Raw genomic sequence first — 20,271 nt, 5'->3', positions numbered from 1 at the left:
TGAGTACCTTTTACATGAAACTATAAACATTTAAAATGGTGTCGGAGCCATGTGGAACTGGTATTGACTATACAATTCCAGTTGCTCTCCTATCTTCCATTTTAAAATTAATAACACTAGACGCTTAGTAAGTAACTATCAACTCAGCCTATTACAGTGTGAGATAACCTAATAAGACAATATAGCCGCACCTAATGATACAATTACAATGATAATGATAGTAACAAAAACAACAATAACAAAAATATCAATAATCTTATAAACTTCTAAATAGTATGAAGTTTGGATTTTTTTATAATAAATTAAATTTTTTTTTTTTAACATGATGAAAAAACGAATAGCCAGAAAATAAAATTCTATTCGCTTCTTTGTAGAAATTTCTCAGTTTATATAACATCAATTCATAATACCAAGCATTTAATAAAACAGTTTGGCATTAAAAGTTTTTAAAACTGATAGTACTTTAAAGTCCTCTTTTATTTTTTATTTAATTCATTTTTTTTTTGTGGAATGGCTCTACAGTGATTACAATATATTGTACATAAAAGCAGCAATTCGTTTTCATGTAACCTTTACACAATTAAGTTAAAATCGATGCTTTTTAATAAAAATGATGTGATAATTAAAAATTCAGAGATTAGATAAATTTGTATGAAAATTTAGTATGGTTCATAGACTTTTTTTAGAACTTGGTAGGTTAAGTTAAAGGTGAAATAGATTCATGTCCCAGATAATCTGGACATACAAAAAGTCAAGTGAGTATCATTAGACTGCAATTAGTATTTTGTGGGTATATCCAGGATTGTGCTGGAAATAATTTTTGATTGACATATTAGAGTAATGCTAACAGTAGTTTTGTTTAACTCAATAAAAATTCCCCTCACTTGTTCATTTTTTTCTTTTTCATAGCCATTCAACAGATTTTGAAGTTCATAGAAACTGGTTAGCAATAACATCCAATCTTCATATTTCAAAATGGTATTATGAGGTAGTTTTTTCCTTTTATTACATGTTTTAACTCTCCTTTAATCAAAGGTTTCAACTTTACTTCATAGCACTACTTTCAAATAATTGTTTTGTATTAGAAGATCCAGACCCATTAGAATCAGATGGTGTTGTTAATTATGACACTGAAAATCTATAATGTTTGCTATGACTATCAATTAGTTCAAATGTATTATTAGCTAATTATACTTAATAAAATTAAAGGATGAATAATCAACAATGAATTAAATTTAAGTTAGATAGTTGTTATTGTCATTAAACTATTTTTTTACTATGTAAGTAACAGTTTTTTAAGTTTTTATATATAGTTAGTGTACCAAGTTTTACATAATTAGTGTAGCATTATTGTAAGTTTTAAATAACCAATTTTTACATAACTCTATTTTCCTTAAGCTTTTCAGAAAGTTTACATGAGTGTACTTGTTTCTATTTCTAAACATTTTAACTGATGTTAAAATTTGTATAATCAAATAGGGTCTAGTGAGGTAATTACAGGACAATCTGTAATTACCTCACTAGACCCTATTTGATTATACAAATTTTAACATCAGTTAAAATTTTTAGAAATAGAAACAAGTAACCAATTATATTGGAAGCCAGTAAATATTTAGCTGTAGTTTTTTTTCATATATGTTCCTTAACTATTGATCTAACAGTTCTCAAAATGATTTTGAGTTAGAGCTTCTAGTTTAGAAGATGTTATTAGATGTGTCTCATTACTAGAATTTAAACCCATGCTTAGAACATTTATCTTGCTGGCTGACATTTATATCAGATGGCTAAAAGCTTAACAACTTGACCAACTAGCTGTTACTGGCTGACCAACAAAGTTGCTGGCTTCTGGCTGCGTAAATTGCTCTGAAATATAACTAGTATTGTTTTTGACAAAAAGAAAACAAATTTAAGTTTAAATTAAGACAACTTTTATTTTTCAATTAAAATTAAAAATCAAATTAGACTGATATTGTTATGAATAAAGAGAGTCATTTTCATGTTGGACGAACTTAAATTGCTTCTTTTTGAGTTCAAAATCAATCCAGTTAATGAAAACATGGACTCCACTGATAAACTCAAGGTTGGTATACTAAAATACTCTTTTTCAAGCACTGCTAAGTGTGGATACTTTGCATGATAATTTCGCCAAAACAAAAAATAATCCAGTTCTTCATCTAGCTTAGGTGTATGAGAGATAAATTGCTCTACTTCCGAATCAATTTGATAATTTCTTTTCTTCATCTCTTGAAGTAGTTGTTGCTTAGCACTAGAGCATGTTTTTGAATCTTTATCATTTTCTGACTCTGATAGAACTAAAAACAGATAAGTAAATTTAATAAAAAGTGGTATCAATAATAAACAAATGATACTTGATGGACTCAATGAGTTAATAAATTATTTCAAAATGTCTAACAATTATAAATAACTACTCCGTGTTCCACAATTAGATAATATAAAAAATTAATAGTTTTTATAATAAAATTGATTTGCGTTTCAGTAATTTTTTCCATAACAAAAACTTCTTTTATTGATGTTGTTTGTTGTATAGACATAAAATACCTTGAATTATATCTAATTGGGTCACTTTTATGTTTAAAGCATTCTCAAACAAATTTTCTTTTATTTCATCTCTTGCATATAAAATTTTTGTGGATGGATCTAAAAAACAACATATTTTTGCAGAAGTTGACAACTTAAGTCTTTGGTCAATTTTTTTGGAGCAATATTCCTTTAAATGTTTTATTTCATTCGAATCACAAGAATTAATTGAAAGAAGCTTTAGTATTTTGTGTTTAACTAATGGCAAAATAGAAAGTGAATTTCCAGTACTGACCACATGGGTTAATGATTCAAACTGAAAAATAATTATTTTGATTACTTATCATTTTTTGATAAAGTAAGGAAAATTGTTTTAAAATTTTAATCATGAAAATGGGCATTTCAAGGTATCATATTTTAATTGTTTTGTTGACAATTAAGTTCAATGTTGCCAACATTTTAAAAATGTAAAATGCTAAAATTTTGAGTGTAAAATCCCAGAATAATGCCATTTTTCAAATTGTTGCTGTTTCAAAATTATTTTGTTATTTTATTTTGAACAAAGTTCATCAAACACTAAAAAAGAACTTTTTACTTTTAAAAAACAAATACTATTTAAACATTTGTTGTAGCCTTAGTGTTTACTTCCAAATTGGATCAACAATTTAATCTTTGCATTGGAAGTCAAAAGGTATTTTTCATCATGCTTAAAAATCATGAATAGTAAAAATTAATTTCAACTTTTTTTTCCAAAACAAATATTTTTTCAAGAATCACAATTTTTCTGTATCAAAATGCCAAAATAATGCCAAAATGTGATAAAATGCCATTGGGTAAAAAAAATGCCAATTTCCCCAAATTTGGCATCCTAAAATGCCATATGGCAACACTGGTTTAATTGAGGAGAGCAGAAAACATATAAATATTTGACACATTTAATTGCTAGTTTATTTGTTAAAGTTGTATCAGTTACAATGTAAAAAGTAATATTTTCTCTTTAAAAAATGTGCAAGAAAAAAAATCTTCAACAGTCAAATATTATCATTGATATTTGTTTTATTTGAATAAAATTTTCGGATAAGATCACAACTCTTCAAAAAAACAGTTGAAACTGTTTTGTCACTTTAATTAGAACATGTTTTTTTTAATTTATAAGTTATCTTTGGATGCAGCAGCTAACCAAATAACATGATTCTCAGCAATATTTTCAAAGTTTAAATAAATGTAAACCTTTTTCTAGATTTAATGTTTATTTGATGATTAAAATTAGTTTAACTTTTAAAAACGCTGGCATAAATGCTTGCTTTAAAAGTTAAAATTTTATTTATTGGTGGCACTATAATATATATTTCTAGTGTATTTTTTAAAGTTTTTAGTTGTAATTGTAACAAATAATGAATTTTTTTCTTTCAACAGTTTATGAAAAACTTAAAATTAGGACAAGATTGAAATGCATAATATTTTTATGAAATCAATTTTTGCATATGCAGTAAACATTTGCTTGATCATTTTATATTTTGCTCATGTGCTTTATTATTAATGCTTTTATTTTTTAATAATTAACATTCTAATGTTTACAAGTTTTGTCCAAATTTCATAAATATTTTTTTTTATCTAATATTGATAAGCAGATTTTATGCATGTTCTACTGGTCTTTTCTGCTGCCAGAATGTTTTTTATTTTTATTATTATTTTTTAAATTTCTTTTGTGTGTTTAGGACACTTCTGAGTGGACATTGGATTACCCTCCATTTTTTGCCTGGTTTGAATACACTCTTTCATTTCTAGCTGTATACTTTGATCCTAAATTGTTAGTTTTAGACAATCTGAACTATGCCAGCAAACAAACAGTACTGTTTCAGCGGCTCACAGTTGTTGTCTGTGATCTCTTTTTATGTTATGCACTTAACAGGTCAATCAAACTATTGATCTTGATTTTTTATTGTTAAAATGGGATATTCAATTTACTTTTTCAAATTCTTTTAACTTCATAAGGTTGCTACACCTAAAAATCCATGTGACTGTAAAATCACTACTAATTTCAGTGATAAGAAGAAGGAATCCATTTGCATTGATCACATCATTGATTCTTGGAACTAACTAATAGCAATTAGTCTTACTATAAGATCCTGAATCAGTTAAGTGCTTCTTCAGGATAGATCAATTGAGAGGCCTTCTTTCATGAAAGATAAAAATTTCTTACATCTTTCAGCTGTCTCTGTTTTAAAAGTGTCAATGGGGGGGGGGGGGGGTGTCTTGGATCTAGCCCTTGAGTTGACTTTTAGGTCTTTCACTGCATTTCTGATGGGTCATTCACCTACAACTTATTGGCTCTTTGATCATCTCCCTCAGGAAACAAACTGGATTAGGCTTGATTAGAACTTGACAAGGCTTAGTGTCCTCACCTTCTTTGTTTTTCCACTTCCAGGCTTTTTTCTTGGTGTCAAAATTAGTACAGATTTTACAGTTGCATGCTTTATAAGCAGACTTAATAAAACAATTGGTATAAATAAAAAATCTTAAGAACCTGTTGTGTCACATAAAGTCCAGCATACATTAAGTTTTTATTTATGCAACCTCATGTGCTATGTGTATGTGTTTACATGAATATTTACACACACAAGCACACATGCATACATTTCATTTTTTACTTGCAAAATTAAGTGTTTCTATATTCTTATTGCATTACATGTCACTATGTTTCTTTGGGTTTTTTAACTAAATTAGCAATATAGATTAACTTAAGTTAATTTTTGATGTTTTCAAGGGTTATCACAAACAATAAAAATATATTTAGTAGATTGTTTATTTGATATGCCTTTATTATTTATCACATATTACAATTTATTGTATTTTCTCTTATTAAAATCATTTAAACAGTTACAATTAAAAATATTTAAAAAATGTTTTTTTAATTTATTATAGATATTGTAAATTGTTTTTGGAAAGGCGCAAAGTGTTGAATATTTTTAAAGATGAAGCATTTTTCATTTTACTCAGTGTGCTGATGAATGCAGGACTTCTCATTGTTGACCGTATCTTTTAATGCTTTCTTAGTTAGATTTCAATTTAGAACTTAATATTTATGCACTAACGATAAACAGCAAGTTGAAATATATATAAATTTGAGACTAAATTGTTTATATAAGGTCTTTTTCTTGACTCATGTATGGTTTTTGTTTGGTTATTAAAATTTTTGTCAGTTCACTTTATAATATTATATAAAATAGTTTGAATAAACTTCTTGACTGTAGCAAAGATATTCATTTTCAATATAATGGCTTCTTGTTTGGGTTTCTAATACTTTCAATTTTGGAAATGAAACAGGTCAGATATACTTTTTCTTGTTCTTCTCTTACTTTAATTAACAATTTCTTAAAAATAAGAATAGTTTATTTAGTTCATAGTTAACCTACATATTTATTAACTAATGAAAATATAGTTTATATGTAAAAGGTTAAGAAAATTTTATATTGAACTTAAATTTTTTAAAGTAATTTTCTTGCACCATCAATCATTTGATAAGATTTGATAATTGGATTAGATATTACAGGCCAATCAAATAACTGGATGAAGTTGCCCTATAGCCCTCTAGATTTTGCTCATGATCCAGTGTAACTAATGGTAAAGTTTATACAGTATATATTTGTATTATTTTGTGAACCTCAACCTAGACATACTTACAAAATACTAACTTGCTTAATTGTTATTACTAAAGACAATGAAGCAGGCTACTACAGTAGAGTGTTTTCTGGCTCATGAGAAGATCACCCTTCAGTATTCAGCAATCTCTGAAAAGTGTGGTGATGCATCACACTTTCTATGACCAGTAACTCTGCCAATGACATTTTATAGTATTACAGATGAAGTGAAAGCATTTTAGATAAAAATATCTTTTTAACTGCAAAACTTTATGCTATTGCGAAGCTGTAGTCTATCCATTAGGAACATATTCAGATTGCATAACATAAGAAAATGGGCAGTACTTCATGTTTTCACGGTTATTGACAATTTTCTAGATTTACTAATGTAGTTCTAGAGAATTGTGAATGACTGTGAAAACATGATGTACTGCTATACAGTGAATAAATGCTCAAAATGCAAGAATTAACAAGCATATCAAAAGACTCACCAAGTCATCCAATATAAAATTACAAACCCAGACCAAAATATTATAAAACAAACTCACCACTCCAGGTATCAATTAACTTGGTCTTTATAGCCATTTTAATGGGTCAGAAGGCAGTTGAGTTTGTGAAAGAATGACCAGTTGAAGAAAATTGTTTTTGCATAGTAGAAAGCAACACCGGTATTCACACTAGAGTGATCACTGCCCTGCAGCAATCATTCAAACAATAACTTTCTTTTGATGTCCAAAAGATTGAACTATTTGGTTGAGTAAAATTTATATAAGAGTTATAGAAAAGTTTGATGCAATCCAATAATTAATTTTGTTAGAAAAGTCTAAATAAAACCGAACCAATATGGCTGGCATCTTGTAGAGATTTGGTAATGAAATCCTGATGCTTACCACCAAACCGGCTTGATTATTAAGGGAATTTTTAGTTTATTATTATTTTTATTTTATCCACAAATTCATTTCACCAATTTGAAATTGATGCATTGTAACAGATTTTCTTGTTTGTTGCAAATATCTATGCTACTTTTGTTATGATTATAAACTCTCTGCTGAATACAGATATGATTAATGACAACAAGAATGCAGTTCTTTGTATACTTCAAATAGATCCCAATTATATTCCAAAGTTCCAGAATCTTTTTGTCAGAGACTTTGTTACATGTTGTTTACTAAACCTCTGTGTGTCATTTTTTTTTTTTTTTTTTGCCACAAAAATCGCTGATGGCTCTATTAATATATTATTATAACAATATATTAACTAAAATGAAGTAATGACTTAATTGTACAATTAATGTAAATATTTTTAAAGCATTTTTTTAGATAAAAAAAATATGATTTGAATACATTAAATATTCAAATCATATTTTTATCAAGTATATAAAATAGTGAAGAGATGAGCAAAGAGATTTTACATCATGATCTTTCATCTAACCTCATCAAATAGGAGGGTGTGTTATGTAAAATTAAAAGATATGTATACATAAATATATACACACATTCGTACACAAATACATATTTTAAGTAAAAATATTATCATTCAGACTTGAGATTGAAAGAAATGCAACAGAGCTTTATCTTTATGTATATATAAGTAAATAAAGCAAAAGCTTTATTGTATATATAAGCAAAAGCTGCATTGTATATGTAAGCAAAAGCTGTATTGTATAGAGTAAAATGGGGTCAAATGAAATAGTTAAGAATTTTAATTAATTTTTTTTTAAGGGACAAAGGTTTTTAATTTTTTTTTTTTTAAAGTTGTAGAGAAATTTGATCTGTATTTAAATACATACAAATCAAGTAAAAGAAGTTTTCAGTTTTTTAAGAAACTTTATTTCATTGAAAAAAAAAGTTATTTCATTCTACCCTCACATTCGGGGAGAATGAAATACACAAATCTATGTGTAATTAAAACAACACTTTACTAAAAAAAAACAAAAAGCAATCAATAATAACAATTTAAAAAACAACTAATAAGAACAATTAAAAAACAACCAAATAAAAAAAAACTTTATTTTTGTGATGATGTTGAGTCGAAGAGAGGTACTAGAGGTTGAGCTGAATTGTCACTTGTGCTGCACTTTTTGGTGCAATAAAACTCAGCGCCTTTTACATATCGCTTTGTTATGCATGTTTCACGAAGCCAAACCTTGCATTTTGAATTTTCACACTGGTACCATTACATATTTTGACTTGTTGAAGCTTCGCCTAAAACTTTAAGGCACTTTTTACATTGACTTGGTTTGTGGCTGTTAATGTTATTGGAATTACTGTTGTTACTTGGTTTATTTGCTGCTCGTCATTAAAGCTAAGCTTGCGGTTTTTTTTAGCTTGCTTTGCTACTTTTTTGCTCTCAGCATCTTTCAATCTCTCAAGTATTTCAGGTTTATTGAAACACTCCCCTTCGAACCTTGGAGCATCTACATTTTTTCGCTTTTTTGTGTTAACGTGTTGAATGCAAAACATTTGTCTAGACCACTTTAGCACCAACCTCTGTATAGACGTTTTTTTGATTTTTTTGAAGCAAGATGATTATCAGCAGCATTGATGCAATTTCCAACTGTATATTGGATTTTTTTGGAGCAGCTCTGAGTAATGAACTATTGCTTATGGCTCTAATGCTCAACTTAAGACTCCACCAGTTTATGAAAAGCTTATACCAAATCTCTCCCTGGTGTAACATTAGAAAACAAATGAGATTGACCTTGGTGTTGCAGATAGTTGGTAACTAGTGTGATAATGCAAATATAAGTTCTTCCAAAGTCCCAATCAGATAATTTGATGAGCGTATCTCCCAAATTGATTCAAGTTGATGCGACAATCTCGTGTTTAAACCACTCCAAATTGTTTCACCTATACTGTGGACACGCCTGTGAAGAATTGCTACTGGTATGTTGAATAATTGAGCAGTTACGTTAAATAAAATTTCACTGCTTTGTACTTTTGCCACAGCCAGCGTAACTTGCTATTCAGTGTTTGGTTTTTCTTTTTTCTTTGAGTGCAAGTTGTTTCGAGGCATATTTTATTGTAGAATAGATTTAATAATAATTGATTTAAAATTTATACACAAAATTTATAGAGATTGATTGGTCACTTGAGATTTAATTAGTAAAAGCCGCATTTAACACGTGAGCAATTAGCGTATTTCATTCAACCCCACATGTCTCCGTTTTCGTTTTTATCTCATAACTTTTTTCGCTGAATAGCAAATTTAATTTTGAAAAAAGATTCTTGACCAGCGTAAAAAGTTCTACCAGTATACTTATTAAGTTCATTAATATCAAATTTAATTTCCGAGAGTTTTATGTCCATTTTTTAAAAAAAGAAAAAAAATATCACGCATTCAAAAACTTAAAAAATTATCAAGAAAACTTTTTTTTTTAAATTAAAATTTGATATTTGATACTTGATAATTAGAATTTGACGTCATCTTATTCAGAAAAAAATCCTCTACAACATGATCAAAAAGTATTTGAAAAAAAATTATTCAATAATTAATTAAGAACAAAAGAATAAGCATAGTCATAACTATTTCATTCTACCCTCTATTTCATTCTACCCTGTTTTACTATATTATGTATATATAAGTAAATAAAGTAAAAGTTTTATTGTATTATAAAGTATTGACTGTTTTCTTTATATATTTTTAGGGACGCCATCTTCATAGCGCGTTTTGGTTTACAATTTTGCTAAATTTAAAACATATCTATTTGTATATTGCACCTGTTTACTTTGTTTATTTACTGAGGAACTTCTGCTTTGCTAATGTCAACAAATCTAAACCTCAAAGTTATTTTGCAAATGGTATGTGCTTAACTGTTGATAATGTGCATCAGTAATATTTTTAATGGGTGTAAATTTAAATTTTTTTGTATGATAAAAGTTTTTTTATTAAGTAAGTGTTTTATAGGTATTTACTCTCTAATTGGTGTGTCTCCTGAAAATCTTTCAATAAAAAATTTGATACAGCTCGGTCTTCTTGTACTTGTTATCTTTGGAATCTCATTTGGACCCTTTATCTACTTGGTATATTTTAATATGGAGCTTTCGTTTACATGATATGTCCTTATTTGGATCATATTGTTTTTTATACAGTTTTTATTTTTCATCAATTTTAAATAATTTCTTCAATTTTGATTGATTTTTTATTAGTTTAGTAATTATAAATTATAAAGTTTTTTACAGGGTCAGATGTCTCAGGTTTTATCACGTCTCTTTCCTGTAAAACGTGGGTTATCACATGCATACTGGGCAGCTAATTTTTGGGCACTTTACAGCGGCCTTGATAAAGTGGCATCTATCATAGGTTTCATAATATACACCATATAATATATAATATATGCATCATAGATGTTATGTTTTCTACAATACAAATGATTATGACTAATACAAATAATTTTCTATCTACCTATTCTTAACTATTGTATCTTTTTATCAATAGGATTGTTTTTTTGGTGTTTACATCAACCAGCCTGTTGTCTGCTTTTTACATGTTAAAGTTTAACTTTTTTTTTTTCTTTTTTTCCAGGTTCTCGTTTAGGTTTAGTCAATAGTACTGGATCCGCTTCTATGACTGGTGGCTTAGTAGCTCAACAGAGTTTTTCCATTCTTCCTGATGTACCAATAGTTGTCACCTTTATCCTCACTATAGTTGCCATATCGGTAAGAACTTTCTTTTACTTGATGAATTCAACCAACATTACTTGTAAAAAAGTTGTTGCTGATTTTGTAAGTTAGTAATGAAAGTTTTTATTATAATTTGCTCTCTTAGCCTTGCTTGTTAAAAGTTTGGTATAGACCTAATGAAAAGCATTTGTTTCTTCCATGTCTGATACTTTGCGCATATGCATCCTTTATATTTGGTTACCATGTACACGAAAAAGCCATTCTTATGATTACAATACCTATGGCGTGAGTATTTTTAAGAGGTTTTAATTAAGTTACCTCATTTATAAGAGGTTTTTACCAACCACTCTTTAAGAAAAAATTTCAATGAGAACTCAATGAAATGTCCTGAAAATTTTTTTTTCAAAAAAGTTTTATTAGTTTATACTACCTTATGTATTCTGTCAGTAATTTTTTGTATCTCTTGTCGACCTTAATTTGCACATAGTCTATTTATTTATTATGTTGTTATAAATTGTTAAAAATGTTTTATTCAATTAATTACTTTAAGGTTGCTTTCAACAAAATCAGAGGGATATGCTAGAGTGTTTACAATTCTATCAGTTACAGGAAATTTTGCTCTATTCCCTCTTTTGCACAAGGAAGCAGGTAGCTGTGTTATTTATATCTTCAGCGTTTTATGGGCGTCGGTTCTATTGAACTCGGTTTTTGTTGTTATTTGTTTTGTATCGCTCAGTATATAATTTTTATTGTATGAAGCACTAAATATTGCTGCTATTTTAGAGACACCGTTGAAGTTATCTATATTTCTGCTGTACACTTTTTTATCGACCTATTGCCTCCATCACCTATATGGGTAACATACGTTTGAGACGTTATTTTTTAAAGTTTAAAAGAAAACATAAATGTTTTTGTTTGCTCGAACACCTTAAAAGCTTTTATACAATTGAAAGGCAGTCGATCTTTTTTCTAGTTGCGTTATTCCGTTTCGTTTTAGCCGGAAGAATACGCTTGAGGGATTTGGCATTCCGTTCGTCAGAAATTATGAAGCTATCTATTTATACGGATATATCGCTTTATTTATTTACTGCAATATCGGACACGATTTGGTTGATCGGAAGCATAAACTACCATTTTTACCACTGATGCTGACATCTTTGTATTGCTCGCTCGGTGTTATTTGGTCATGGCTTCTTTTGTACGTAAAATTCATGACATGCACATAAAATATGAAGGCAAATACATGCAATTAAGGTTTTTAATAAAGACAATCACCAGGAATAAAAACGGCGTTCCATTGGAAGGGGGGGGGGGTGGTGAAACAACGGACTTATCGTTGTGCGCAGCTTAAAATAGTGTAATACTTAAATATAGTACTTTATGAATAAAATTTGTAAATAGAAATAAAATATTGAAAACTTGAGTAGAATCTTGATTGTTTATTAAGTAATGAACCGGCCATGATGCTTGTGTTGCGTTACATTTTTTATTCATCGTGCATGAGTTTGATTCAACTCATTCTATCAAACGCATTGATTCATGGGAAGCGTCATATAAGAAACACACTTCTTTAAACAGTGAATTTCTATCTTCAAGAGCTTGGTTTGAATAAGTCTCACTGGCAATATGGTAAGTTTTTTCGAAATAATTTTTGTGGTAGCTTATAAAGAGATTAAAAATTTTTTAGAAAACTTACGCCGAATTTATTGAGGAATGGGATGTTTTAAAAACGAAAAGTAATGAAAAAGTTTTAATGATTTTCTCCCTACTTCTATAATTAATTTGGGCCGGGTTTTTTTTTTTTTTTGCATATTCTACTCTGAAAACAAGCACAAAAAATCTTGATCTATGAAAAAGAATATTTTGAAATAAGCTAGCTTTAACTAATAATAAATAGGTCATTTATAAACAGTCAAATTTCTGAATAGTTCTCCGGCAGTATTAGTTAGGCTGGGAGTTATGAAATTTGAAATGCGTTGTAATTATCTTTAATTTAGAAAATGCAAAAAAACTATACTTTTTTTGGTAAGAAATTAGTAGAAAGATCTACGAACCCTTCTGTGTTGCTTTTATTATGCATTTAGCCAGCCGCATATAAAGCGTCTATTTAAATGACGCATTCATAATTGAAAGTCATCATAAATAATTAAAATTTTGGTACTTTGTGACGTTTTGTTTGACTCAATATTTAGCTGGTTTCGCCGTATATTTTTCGTATAAAATTCCAATAAATTTATTTCTAAAGAAAAGAGATGTTTTGTTTAGCGTGAATGCATCTCCATACACCTTGGGCAAGCTGGTTGTCAGATTGGCAATGCGTGTTGGGAGTTGTATTGTCTTGAGCACGGCATTAACCCTGACGGTACTCCAGATGTCGAACATAAATCAGAACCTGGAGATTCTTCCTCTTCTTTCTTTACAGAAATGGAAAGTGGAAGAAAAGTTCCCCGTGCGGTTTTCGCCGATCTGGAGCCTTGTGTAATTGATGAAATTAGAACAAAATCTTTCAGAAATTTATTTCATCCTGATCAACTTATATCTGGAAGTGAGGATGCAGCGAACAATTTTGCTAGGGGGCATTATACCGTTGGCAAGAAACTTTTGGATAAAGTATTAAGCTACGTTGTAAAACAGGTAGACCTGTACTTTTGTTCAATTAAACGCTATTTTAAGTGTTGCTTTTTAAAGAGCAAATTAAAGAGATTTTTTCCAACTATAGACTGAAGCGTGCGATGGTTTGCAAGGTTTTCTTGTATATCACTCTTACGGTGGAGGGACTGGATCGGGATTTACTGCTCGTCTCATGGAAGCACTTTCTGTGCAATTTGGGAAAAAAAGCAAATTGCAGTTTTCCATCTATCCTGCGCCGCAAGTATCTACTGCCGTGGTTGAACCATATAATTCCGTTCTCACCACTCACTTCACTTTTGATCATTCGGATGTCGCTTTTCTGTTTGACAACGAAGCGATTTATGATATATGTAGAAAAAATTTAGATGTTGAACGTCCAACGTATGTAAATCTTAACCGACTTATCAGTCAAGTGGTGTCATCTATCACTGCATCCTTAAGATTTGAGGGTAAACCGCAGTTTTTGTCTCATGTGCTGCTAAATAAATATACATATGCAAATAATTGTTTAAAAAGTAATCTATAACATTAGTGATAAGGTTAATTTCTTTAATCATATTTAGCATTTAATTGTAAAGATTCTTTTTATTGTTTTTAGGCGAACTTAATGTTGATTTGAATGAATTTCAAACAAACTTAGTGCCTTATCCACGTATTCATTTCCCGCTGGCCAGTTTCGCTCCAATCATATCTCGCGAAAAAGCAAACCACCAAAGTATGGACACTTATGAAATTACCAAAAGCGTTTTTGAGCCTGGCAATAAAATGGTTAAGTGCAACCCCGGTGGCGGCAAATACATGTCATGCTGCATGCTTTATCGTGGGGATGTTAGACCGCGAAACGTTAACGACGCAATTTCAAAAATCAAGCAAATGCAGAATATACATTTTGTAGACTGGTGTCCCACGGGATTCAAAGTCGGAATAAACAGTCAAACGCTTGTAATCCCCAAAGGTAGGTCACGAGATAATCCCAAAATTTGAATACAATTAGCTCACTCTCTTAACGATTCTTCAATAAACTTTCCTTTTATTTTAGATAGCGAAATTGCCAGTGTGAAACGTGCCTTATGTATGTTGAGTAACACTACAGCCATGGCTGAGTTATGGAAAAACCTGGACAGAAAATTTGATTTGATGTTCAGGAAAAGAGCGTTTGTGCATTGGTATGTATGCAATTTGATAAATCTGCCACTACCTATACTTACACAGTGTTTTCAAATTAGAAGTTCTTGTTTGTTGCGGGATAAAAAGAAAAATGATTTATAATTATTATTTATAGGTACGTCGGCGAAGGAATGGAAGAAGGAGAGTTCAGTGAGGCAAGGGAAGATTTGGCAGGGTTGGAACGGGACTATGCTGAAGTTGGTGCCGACGCACCTGAAGATAAGGCTGAAGAAGAAAATCAATATTAATATAATTTAAATGCACCTTCACTTAAGCAGATTACGTCACACCTCGTGCTTTTATTCAGCATTAAGTTTGTAGCTATAGTGTTTTCAATCCAAAAAATTTGCGCGTTTATCAAAATTTGGTTTTTAAAATAACTTTTTTTATTCAATCAAATTACTGTTTTCTTCGTAATCTTAATTTTAAGAGTAACTTTTTTATGTTATTAAATTTTTGATCCTACTTTCAATTTAAATTCATTTCATTTGAACTTAAAACACCATGTTGACGATTTTTCGGGGTTAAAATTGTGAATTATATTGAAGAAAAAGTGAAACACTAAAAAAATTGCCCTCGAAGATTTGAGTTTAAGAGAAGAGCGCTGCTCAGTATCTGTTGCATTCAGTATAAGTTAAACCTCGTCATTATGTGTCAACGTGATTCTCTTTCCAACTACAAAACACTAAATTTACTCACAGCCGTTTTTAATTTAACTACTTTTTTGTTTTTGTAACTTCATTTTGTTTAATATCATTTTTAAATTTCTGAATCTCAACAAGTTTTATGTTAGAATCTTTCTGATTCTAACATAAAACGTGTTGAGATTCAGAAATTTAAAAATGATATTAAACAAAAACAAAAAATGATTTCTTCTCTCACCTTTTTCACAGCCATTTGTCTTTCAAGAGATGATCTTTTTCCTCAAGTCGAAAGTCTGTTATTAAATTCATGATAACAGCATTGTGAGTCACCAATGTATTTGTATTTCATAAATTAATCTACCATATCACAGTCCATAATTTGGTATCGAAAAAGATGAATTCACACTAATGGTACCATCATTTTGACATAACATCGTTTTGACTGAGTCTGATGATCCCCCAAACAATATTTTTAATATTTTTCTGGAAATTGGAAAAAAATTTCACTATAACGAAGCAAAGTGGTTAATGTATTGCTTTTTATACTAATGTTAACACCCGGTTGGGCAGGAGATGTATTATGTTGAAGTTCGGAAGGAAAGTAAGAAATGATCTACTTGTTAAAAAAACCTCCTTTAAGGATTTTCAGCTGTAACAATCGGAGTAAGCCAAACAATGAATTGGATGATGCCACTTATCTGAAAGTTAACTCAAATTTAATTAAAATTGACCTCATACTCAGGATCTTGGTGCGGTGTGTGAATTCTCTCTGGTCATGTCTTCTAATAGACGCATCCCGCATTCCTATGATGTAATGTTTAAAAATGATGTAATGTTCTCGGGCAATGATAAAACGTATACATTAGAATACAGTAGTTTTTAATATTTACATTAACATGAATGATTTTACCTGTTCTACACAACTAATCATGAATCACCTCATAAATGTTATCTCTCAAATGTTCGGCCACATTCTTGAGATATACGCTTTAAATTTAATAAATTTAGCATCCCAATAATCAGAAGAAATGAGAGAGTTGATTGGCAATTCCCTTTTGTTTTCGTTTCATGCTCTGGAAATGCGTCTTACTTTTGCAAAAATTTCCTCTTCATGATAAACGTTCTGTAAATATCTTAAAAATAAAACAATCGAGGTCGACATGTTTCGAAGTCGAAGACGAAGCTTCGACGTCGCAAAAAGTTGTGTGTGAACGTGTTTCAAGATCTTTAAAAGTTGTTTAAAATTTAGTTAAACGGTTTTCAAAATCGTTTTACTTTGAATAAAGTATATTTTCGCAGTTTTCAAAATCGTAAAGAGTCGTATAAATTCAAAAATGGCTGTGCTAGTGTACTATTTTACTCTTCCCTTCTTAGTCTCTTAGACTCCTACTCTAAGCCCTCAGATTTGGATAAAATTCAAATCAATGAGAAGCTTCCTCTGTTCAGGTTCAAAGACATGGACTTAAAGTGATAACTATAGCTATCTAGATTACTAGCATATACCAAACTATAGTTCGGTATATGCTAGTAATCTCTGCCCTTCTAATTTCTAAATGAAAAAAAAGTTGAAGCATACACTACAGTGACATTACAGAAACATAGAATATACTTAAGATATGCTAAGACCGTTGCATTTATTTACATAGGCTTTCATATTCGTTTAATTTTACTTTTTTTTTCGAAGTTTAACGGATTTCAAAGTCGATTAAAAATTAAAGTTATAACTTTTTACGGCTTTCATAATCGTTAAATTTTTTTTCGAAGTTCAATGGATTTCAACGTTTAATTTAAGAAAAATCTTCAAACTGATGGCTTTCAAAGTTGAACGAAAAGTATAAGAATTTGAAAACCGTAACTCGAATGTTTTATCTCTAAAAATATCTTGCTTATTGTTTATGGAAAAACCTAAAGATGGTTGAATATAAATGAAGAGTAACAATAAAATGCTTCATAATCTTTTAACTTTCTCGAGAAAGGAATACCAAATAAAATAAGAGTTTGATTATAGTTTTGTGTTTTTTTAGCACCAAGTATGAGTCAAAAACCATCTAAAAATATCAACCGCTTGAAGTTTAATAATTATTTTTAACTATTCAAAATTCGTTTTAAATCAAAAATGTATTATTACATGATCATAACATTTAATTCTTCTTTCTGTCGCTCTATTTATTTATTCATTTCTTAATTTTAAATTTAAATTATACAATTCTAAAATTAAGTAATCAATAAAAAAATTATGTTTACAAATGTGTTGAAAATAATTAACTTTCATTTTGTATTTCACATCGCAACATTCAAAAAATGCCTGACTAAAAAATCATGAAATTTTCAGCAAAAATCATGAAGATTTCAGGTAAAAAATCATGAAGATTTCAGCAAAACTGTGTTTTTTTGTCTTTGCGAAAATTTGAATGGAAAATTGACAGCATTTATGATTGAAAGAGTGACAAGTAGCCAAAGTTGTTTAAAAAGTTTGATAAAAGGAACCAAAAACTTTTTAAAAGTTTGCATTCATGTTTGTGTGCCGGAGGTTACAACCTGGCATACATTTATTCAGTTCGAAGAGGATAAAATGTTTTTTTTAAATTTTTGATCTGAATCATTCAATTTTCGTTTCAAATTTTTAAATTTAGTATTAGTAATCTAGTTCATACTGTAAGAAAGATAAGATGGAGAAATTCTTCTCTCTCGGCATTTTTAAAACAAGTTTCATAACGAAAAGCATAGAAATATCCTAAAAAACATTTTTTTAAATAAAAAGTCAACTTTTTGTATTGTTTATAGTATTTTGGTTTATGCAGTCCTAAACCAGTCGCTAAATATGTTATATGAGAATATAAATATATAGTATATTAAATGGACATGAGAAGGGAGCAACTCCCCCCCCCCCCCCCCCCCTTTGGAATTGAAAAAAGAAAAGAAACAGAAACAATAGCTAAATAACAAAAAGTAAACAAAATTATGAAGATATTATTTTAAGTGTAATTATTTTTTATTTGTAACCAACCGCTGATGTTTTTTAAATATAAGTTAGATATGTTGTACATATTCCATTTATCTAAGCTTTACGAGAGGAGTACATTAAATTAACACCGTTTTAATTTTAACATAAATTAACATGTTAATTTTAGCATAAAATAAATTGACATCCATGTTAATTTAATGTTCTGCTTTAAAAAAAGCTAAGGTAAGCGGAACATGTTTTGAGTTATTTTCAAAAGAGGAAAACGGCCAAAACTCGAGCACAATTAGAAAAATATTTAGGTGGTAAAACAGTTTTTGCTGTATCATCATTTTATTCCCATCAGTTTAAAAACAGTAAGTTATAAAAAAACAAGCAGTGAAACAATTACTAAAGTATTTGGTTGATTATTCTACCAAATTGATCGGTTATTCCAAAAACCAAAAAATAATAGAGAGATTTCATTAAACATTTGAAAAGATGGATGCAAAAATTTTATGCTTTTATGATAGATTCATGCATCGGCTTGGACCAGCGAAAACTTTCTATTGGCTAAAGAGACATGGCAAGTGATCGGTGCTAAATGCCAAAGTTATATGCTTTTTTACTTATTATGGATTGGAAATGAGATAAGAATGAACCAATTCAGAAACGTAAGGATGACAAAAAAGTTTGATTTTTTGATGATTTTAAATGGAATAACTCTTAACTGACGTCAAATTTATCAAATAAAGCTCTAAAGATTAATAAAATTCAGCTGGAAAAGGAAGCTACTTTTTAATGATTCATTTGTTTAAAAGAAGTTTATCAAATTACACGTAAAAAAAAAAAAGAACTACTTTTTTGTAGAAAGTCACACTTTTAACGATGTTTCTAGGTGTCATTAAACTTCTCACTAGACCGACTTTGGTATGATAGTGACTTTCATTTAAAATCTGATTTATTATAAATTTAAAAAATATCGGTTTAACAATTTACTTTTATTGTTCTATTTTTAGTTAATGCTAAGCAAAATTTTGTTAATTCAAAAGGTCTGACAAAGAAGCGTCTTTGAATTTTTTTTTTTTAATTCAGTTGTTTAAACAATATAAAACAACTCAGAGGCCAAAAATAGAATACTTATGCACAAAGGCTACAGTTCAGAAGAGAGCGTTCACTACTGCAATTAAAAATCAGGAAAATATTGGTGTGCCGACATCTTCATGGTCAAACGAAACAATTACTTGTTACAAAAAATTAGAAAACCTAGTTTACAAACATAAATGGCTAAAGTATCAACTTGCTATACCAAAAGGAGAGAACAGGCATTATGGGGTTTTTTCAAACAGCAATATTTACCACGGAGCTTTCTTCTATTCGATACTAGAAAATAAAGCCAAGGCAGTGATTACGTACGGACCATACTCTGAGGGTTGGACCGAGTAAGTTTAAATTCGTCACAATTTTGTTTATAATGGTTACATTAATCACGTTAAAAAAAATCTTAAGACAAAGATGTTAAAGGTGTCTTGTTGGTTAAATTTTAAGCCATGTGCACGGCGGAGCAATGTCAACGCATCACGACGAGATTACAGGTATAGTTGCTAATTTGCAAGGACCATGTGTTACTGCTAATCTCACAATTGATTTTAAAGCGTAAGTTGCTTAATGAAAGTAAAAGAATATTTTGCATGAACGTTAATCCCTTCGTTATTTTTTGTATTAATATTATTATAAACTAATTAATCAAATTTTTTTTTGAGTTATTGCTATTATTATTAGTATTGTAGTATCATATTTTGTGGCTATTTCAGTCGTCTGCGAATTGGCCAAACGACGCTTTACAGTAGCGAATTAGAAAAAGTGGACGGACGAAAGGTTTTCGTAAAATCAAAATTAACTTGCCCAGAAGAGAAAATTATTTATAGTGAGGCCACTGCACTTTTTATAATTGTAAAACGTAGTAAAAACTTTAACTAAATAATGTGTGGTAGCTTTTCAACTTACAAACTTCAAACGTCATTTTTATTTGTAGTAAAAAAGGTTATCCAAATGTTTAAATGGTTTGACTAAAAATGGTTGTATTT

At 29.4% G+C, this 20,271-nt stretch overlaps 3 protein-coding genes and 1 pseudogene across 8 annotated transcripts; 3 read left to right on the top strand and 1 right to left on the bottom strand.

Moving 5' to 3' along the window:
- The first annotated feature begins 4 nt into the window (after positions 1-4).
- Positions 5-12,225, top strand: LOC145189946 (dolichyl pyrophosphate Glc1Man9GlcNAc2 alpha-1,3-glucosyltransferase-like). Of its 3 annotated transcripts, XM_090079566.1 has the most exons (13): positions 5-127; positions 910-988; positions 4,257-4,450; positions 5,464-5,573; positions 5,798-5,865; positions 9,826-9,979; positions 10,086-10,201; positions 10,361-10,481; positions 10,704-10,837; positions 10,947-11,086; positions 11,352-11,449; positions 11,585-11,657; positions 11,799-12,225. In XM_090079566.1, exons 1-13 carry the CDS (start codon positions 36-38, stop codon positions 12,025-12,027), a joined length of 1,608 nt encoding a protein of 535 aa, XP_089935692.1. In that variant the 5' UTR covers positions 5-35; the 3' UTR covers positions 12,028-12,225. The 3 variants fall into 3 exon arrangements, with proteins under 3 accessions (XP_089935692.1, XP_089935694.1, XP_089935693.1); XM_090079568.1 differs by lacking the exon at positions 5-127 and having other exon boundaries at positions 4,257-4,300; XM_090079567.1 differs by lacking the exons at positions 5-127; positions 4,257-4,450.
- On the bottom strand, positions 273-2,838 carry LOC149891653 (uncharacterized; annotated as a pseudogene). The gene is made up of 3 exons (XR_016450040.1): positions 2,560-2,838; positions 1,552-2,312; positions 273-1,450 (listed from the first exon to the last, which is right to left on the bottom strand). The product of XR_016450040.1 is annotated as an uncharacterized LOC149891653 (transcript).
- A 71-nt stretch (positions 12,226-12,296) lies between the features above and the next one.
- LOC145189961 (tubulin alpha-1B chain-like) lies at positions 12,297-14,962 on the top strand. The gene is made up of 6 exons (XM_080066701.2): positions 12,297-12,430; positions 13,067-13,435; positions 13,521-13,881; positions 14,031-14,387; positions 14,472-14,598; positions 14,715-14,962. The coding sequence occupies exons 1-6, from the start codon at positions 12,428-12,430 to the stop codon at positions 14,845-14,847; spliced, it is 1,350 nt and encodes a 449-aa protein (XP_079922827.2). The 5' UTR covers positions 12,297-12,427; the 3' UTR covers positions 14,848-14,962.
- A 3,986-nt stretch (positions 14,963-18,948) lies between these two features.
- LOC145182648 (acyl-coenzyme A thioesterase THEM4-like) lies at positions 18,949-20,194 on the top strand. 3 transcript variants are annotated; one of them, XM_090079465.1, is made up of 4 exons: positions 18,949-19,114; positions 19,280-19,626; positions 19,733-19,779; positions 19,999-20,194. In XM_090079465.1, the coding sequence occupies exons 1-4, from the start codon at positions 19,073-19,075 to the stop codon at positions 20,040-20,042; spliced, it is 480 nt and encodes a 159-aa protein (XP_089935591.1). In that variant the 5' UTR covers positions 18,949-19,072; the 3' UTR covers positions 20,043-20,194. The 3 variants fall into 3 exon arrangements, with proteins under 3 accessions (XP_089935591.1, XP_079913994.2, XP_089935590.1); XM_080057868.2 differs by having other exon boundaries at positions 19,733-19,840; XM_090079464.1 differs by lacking the exon at positions 19,733-19,779.
- Positions 20,195-20,271: the final 77 nt, after the last annotated feature.

Source organism: Hydra viridissima, unplaced genomic scaffold (assembly GCF_058129835.1).
Source record: "Hydra viridissima isolate aposymbiotic clone 2 unplaced genomic scaffold, HvirCarnegie_v1 scaffold_2, whole genome shotgun sequence".
Taxonomy (NCBI): domain Eukaryota; kingdom Metazoa; phylum Cnidaria; class Hydrozoa; order Anthoathecata; family Hydridae; genus Hydra; species Hydra viridissima.
Note: the sequence above shows the minus strand (reverse complement) of the source record. Positions and strands in the feature narration are given on the sequence as shown.